This window comes from Haliotis asinina, chromosome 12 (assembly GCF_037392515.1).
Source record: "Haliotis asinina isolate JCU_RB_2024 chromosome 12, JCU_Hal_asi_v2, whole genome shotgun sequence".
Taxonomy (NCBI): domain Eukaryota; kingdom Metazoa; phylum Mollusca; class Gastropoda; order Lepetellida; family Haliotidae; genus Haliotis; species Haliotis asinina.
In genome coordinates this window covers 20598064-20603600 of record NC_090291.1, presented here as the reverse complement: position 1 = coordinate 20603600, position 5537 = coordinate 20598064, and the positions used below count along the sequence as shown (strand labels likewise).

The 5537-nt window shown below is 37.1% G+C and overlaps 1 protein-coding gene across 1 annotated transcript; it reads right to left on the bottom strand.

The window, feature by feature from the left end:
• Positions 1-2096: 2096 nt before the first annotated feature.
• LOC137257806 (cilia- and flagella-associated protein 20) lies at positions 2097-4971 on the bottom strand. Its single transcript, XM_067795253.1, has 5 exons — positions 4719-4971; positions 3993-4072; positions 3574-3685; positions 3213-3401; positions 2097-2946 (listed from the first exon to the last, which is right to left on the bottom strand). The coding sequence occupies exons 1-5, from the start codon at positions 4800-4802 to the stop codon at positions 2827-2829; spliced, it is 585 nt and encodes a 194-aa protein (XP_067651354.1). The 5' UTR covers positions 4803-4971; the 3' UTR covers positions 2097-2826.
• Between the last annotated feature and the right edge of the window lie 566 nt (positions 4972-5537).

Below are 5537 nucleotides of genomic sequence, written 5' to 3'. Positions count from 1 at the left end.
ATTGGAGGTACTGTCAGTGAAATCCGCGTGCTTCAAAAGGGCCTAGAAAAAGCCACTCAAGGCAACATGGAATGAGGAAAAATAACGAGCTACATGCAAATATCTGTCGATATATGTTTTTACTGGGTTAAAATTGGTCTTCAGCAATTAACAGGGACTATCGGATCGGGTGGTCAGGCTCTTAACTTGGACTGACAGGTCATTGTATACCACCTGCGTAGATGGGTGCTCTTGCTGCAGACAGCTTTGTCTCTGAATGTATATAATTTTGACAGTAACAAACAAACCCATTTTAATTAAAACGTGAGACAGACTAATGGTGTTGCTAATCACTGGTTTGTCTGGTCCAGACTGGACTGTTTACATCCAGCCACAATAGCTGTAACATTACTGAGACTTATTACGTTAAACTATTACCAAATAAACAATTATAAAGGGGTGTTGCTTTCCTTCAGGGTAGTCTTAGCCTAGACTAACAACTAGTCTATGAAATGCACATATTTTACAGAAAACACATCCCATAGTATAAAAAGTATAATGAAATGGAACCCAGTGATTTTTTCATTTTCTGAAGCTGTGGAAATCTAGACTTGCCACATTTTCTGGACTTGCGTTGGCTTTCTTGGATATATTTGCTTCAGAACAGACTACCGTTGGTGGAACAGGTGAGTTAAAGGTCAGGTACCAGAATACATGTTGGCAACATGCCATTGTTGAACTGTTTTACCATACAGGTTCAAGTGAATTAACTGTGGTTTCCATGAAATTTTGATAAAAAGTGACACATGAAAGTGATTAACATGTATCTGTCACGAATCCACTGCTGACTCAAAGCTCTCGAGGAAGGAAATAATTACAGTGATTCTGGGTTAATCAATGAGACATCCCCATTCGTGACACTGACTTAACAGCAATTATCTGGCATGGTCATTGGAATAGAGAACACTCAATTTTCATGCTCAGCTCCTTGAAGAGAATACATCCCAAACTAACAGTAACATAACCAATGCATACCACAGTTTATTGCTTGGTGGACAGCAAATATCATTATAGAATAGTGACCTAGAACACCGGATAATGGTGATGTTCCCATCATATTAGAAGACTAATATATATATATTCATACAATTTGGGGAGGGGTGGGGGTGTGTGGAGGGGGATCAAAAAACCTTTGTTTGATTTTTTCTCTTTACTGTAATGGTTACAATGCCTGACTTGAATTATGGTGGATCCTTTAAACAGCAGGGTTATTGACCATTGGGTTCCTGGTCTACGTTCTACTGATTTTACTAGATTTACAGAGATAACAGATGTGGAGTGCAGATTTCTCTGTGGTCGTAACTGATACATCTGATGAATGCAGTTCTTCTTGTTGCTGAACAAAACACTTTTATCTGAGGATAAGGCAACCAGGGCCCCGTTTCACAAAACTCTCGTAGCCTAAGATCTCGTAAGTTTTCTCGTAGCCATTGCACCTCCTATACTGTAACATAGGAGCTACGGATGCTACGAGAAAATTAAAGTTACGAGATCTTAGGCTTAGGAGAGCTTTGTGAAACGGGGCCCTGGGTTGGGTCATCATTACGGCAGGAAAGCAGAATTTCTTTCTCTGCAGAGAACATGATTCAATTTTTAGTTTTGAGAACCTATAACTTATCGTTATGAAAGTAAAACCATGGTCTGAAAGCCAAAAGGAAGTAGACATCATCTGACATTCCACCTCAAACATGTCTTAAAACAATAACATACATATACATATATATATGCCTCTACTTCAACTTCAGGGAACAACATGCTTTAATTCTACCCTTATCTGTACATTTTCCAATCAAATAAAGAGGTTAATCATAATTATAAAATAGTACATCAACTACTGCTGCACCAAAAACATGGAACATTTTTTTCCATTTTCAACACCTTTTCTTGCAATTAAAACAGCAAAGTAAATATTTCTAAAACATTACTCCATATCCCAACAACAGTATGAAATGACTAAGCATAATGTTGTGTATCCAAGCACTCAGATTAGTGTATGGCTTTATAGTAACATATTATAATACAGTCCTTTGAAATATACAGAAAGACATAAGAATTGATAAATATGGCAATAGAACATTTTATTACTATGGAAGTGGTATTTACAATTCAACATTGACATTTCCTCCAAATGCAGATACATCATGCCTACTGGAGAGGGCAGTCTGTACACAATCAATCCTTAACGAGCAAGCAGAATGAGCAGCTGGGAAACTTCAAGCAAATTGATAACAGGGACTACTGTGTTGGCATATTGCAACATATCCCAACAACTCAATCTGTGTTTCACTGTAAACAATATAAAATCCATGAAAAATTTATACAGATGAAACAAAAATGTTTTAACTGTCCCCAAACTTGAACTGAAAAAATATGCTTCTATTACTACTGTTGTCACAAATATGGATCTGTATCTTGCTTGCTGCACCATGCCAAGTATGAACTGAGGTTCAGCGTTCACAAAATCTTCAGAGTTGTGGTTGTGCGCAACAAAATAATTTAACATGCCAATTGTCACTGCCTAAATAGGACAGTGTCCTTTTGAAAAAAATGTTATCCTGTTTTGTTTCATTACAGTTGTTTTGTGTTCAACAATGCACTCCTCTGTGACACATTTACTCTCAACAAATATTCCCCGAGATATGTGTAACTTAAAATGTATATTAGCCAAGCACAATGGCATCTGCATTGGCTCCAAGAATCCTTTGTACATTGTAGTTCCATTTTGATCAGTTTGAGTAGTAACATATAGATATTTACAATGATGAGTTACTTCCAAGGTCAGGTTTGTTATTTCGGGCCTTTGTTATTTTGAACGGGGAGGTAAAGTTTGAATTCTGCTGGTAATTCATCCTCAGAATACAGTCTGTCAGAGAAGTACACTCGACGAATACGGCAGTTGGCATGGATCTGAAAACACAAGTGACACCATGTAAAACCGAACCTCAACACATTGGTAACATCTATTCTCAAACAATACAATAATTAATTCTGACTCATGATTCTGTTATTTTCTCACTGTTCACAAATAAGCATGATATTGGCAAGGTCCATATCCTAATCATAATGTTAAACATTTACAATTAATGGGCTCTCACCCAGATACAAGTACTGAATTTCTGATCACATATTCAAATTGCTGGAATGGCTGATACATACTGAATTCAAATACTTACTTGTACTCTAAGAGTTTCGATATAGTTTGTTCCATAGGCTCTCCTGGTGAAATCTGACAAGTTGAACTGGATCTGGTTCCAGCCATCATCCAGTCTCATGGGCATCGTGCAGATAAAGGGTTTCACCCTTGTGGTGCTTTGGTAATTGCTAGCCCTGAAGCGCCTCCTTACATTCTTGTCATCTAATACCTGAATAGGACAAACAGGGAAGACTTATTTGACTGAAATACACTTTACATCACAATTCCAATTACATTTGTGAATGTGAATGTGTGATTTTTGTTTAATTGTATAACTGCTTCCTATAATTACAAGGGGGGTGGGGGCAGAACATACTAAAAACAAACATATGATTGATTACCTGAACTTCAAATGTAAAATATTTCTTCAAGTTCTTGATGATCATCACTAAGAAAGGAAGCTTGATCCCAAGGGTCTTCTTTGGATCTGCTGGACACGTAATGTATGTTGTACTGAAAAAGGAAAACAGAATGTCCTTTATGTAATATAAAATATCCCCACCATTTGTTATGCTCAGATTGATTTAATTTGTGGTTTGGGATCTTAAGCATACGTTTGGACTACCTATCTTCTGAATATTTTCATAAAAATTGTGAAAGTATATTTTTGTTTAATGAAACAATTTTTGCAGTCACCACCAGATATTTTATTACGTTTCTTTCATGGGCTAGAACGCAGGCACGTAAGAGTTATCTGCCCCTTCCATGTGGTACCGGTACAAAGGATTTATTATTTCCGCTTTTCGAAAAAACTACTCACCTAACATTTGTCCCAACAATTTCTAAGACTAGTGACTGGATGTCGTTGTCTGTGATTCGCTTGATATGCCCATTTCGGACCTGAAACACAAAGACACGTGTGGCATACATATGAAATAGGTCAGTGAGCAATCCAAAATGGCGGACAACTTGATGTGTGTTGAAATGAAACAATTTTAAAAGATCATAGCAACCGTCCTCGTACTCCAATAAAATCACTACATATTAATTCCTTTGCTAACACTAATCACTTACACTATTAAATATTGATAAATAACGGCACAGAATGACTGTGTTAGGGGGAAACGATAGCATGAAAACGAAGCATGAAATAACCAAAATATTGATGCCAGAAAAGAAAGCCTTCGTGTTAACATAATTAAGGTTAGACATACTAAATTGTAAAACGCCTGGGTTGTAACACATTAAGAATGGCTGTGCAACCCGACATGTATCATAAAATAACCGAAATAGAAGAGACCTGACAGGCTTTTCTCGACAGCATAGTACATAACTGAGCGAGTCGCGAATCAGCGCTAATATCTTAACATGGGATGTAGAAAAGTAAAATAAAAACCCACATAACGTCTGAAGATACCATATATGTGTTGCATTAACAGCTGTCATGTCACAAGTGTTCACACAAACCGAGAAAACGACTATCTTCCCGGTTGCTATCCATCTGTATCCATGGAAAACTGTTTCACAAATTTAACAGTTTACTCACCTTTTTGTCCCATATCTGTAGAGGCTTGCTTCCAATACTATAAAGTATGGATAAGAATCCACTTTGAAATGTGTTCTTGAACATTTCGACTGATGCTAAGGGACTTTACAGGAGAATATCTGCCAAATTTCTAGCTCCTCGCCCTTATATGCAACTTCTCCCTTGATCACCAAGTTGTCAAGTGAAGGATCCGTTGTGTGGTGTGTGTCTAAGTGTAGTTGTCAAGGGACAAATCCCTGCGTAATATTACTGCGCGTTGCTAAGGAAGCACACCGATCACACTAATCCTGAATACCCATTCGACATAAGTTTTCTTTATATGATTAGCTATGAGTGAACATATTGCGTATGACCTGTTAATAAGGAGATGTAAAAAGATAGTTTATGTAATGTTTTTGGAAACTAACCTACGCCCTACTTTATATGACAGGCACGGTGAATTTCCGGTAGTGACGCGTGCCATTTGTTGTTATTCGTATATGACCTCTGACCGTGGTTGCTGCGGTAATATGGGAAGTTCTTTGAGGTCGTCAGCGTAGTTTCATTCATTCATTTACTACTATCAAACATGGAGATGGCACGAGATAGTAGTAAACTGTTTTATAAACATACGGACGTCACATTTTAAGTGGAATTAAGGCAAAAATAAGAGATGCACAAATATGAACAAAAACAAACGGAATGTCTTTTATAAAAACTTTCAGAACACAATTTGAATAGGTAAATGAAAGAAATTCATTTGACGAAAATTATTATGAATATAGAAATTTTACATAAATCTGGAATCGTTTACAGGATACTTCTAGGCGTGTTGCGCAT

Excerpts from the sequence above, each read along its gene's own strand:
- LOC137257806 (XM_067795253.1), bottom strand. The coding sequence starts at position 4,802 with ATGTTCAAGAACACATTTCAAAGTGGATTCTTATCCATACTTTATAGT. Across the intron at positions 4,073-4,718 it reads TACAGATATGGGACAAAAAG|GTCCGAAATGGGCATATCAA; the intron begins GTGAGTAAACTG and ends TTTGTGTTTCAG. Across the intron at positions 2,947-3,212 it reads TCGAAACTCTTAGAGTACAA|ATCCATGCCAACTGCCGTAT; the intron begins GTAAGTATTTGA and ends TTGTGTTTTCAG.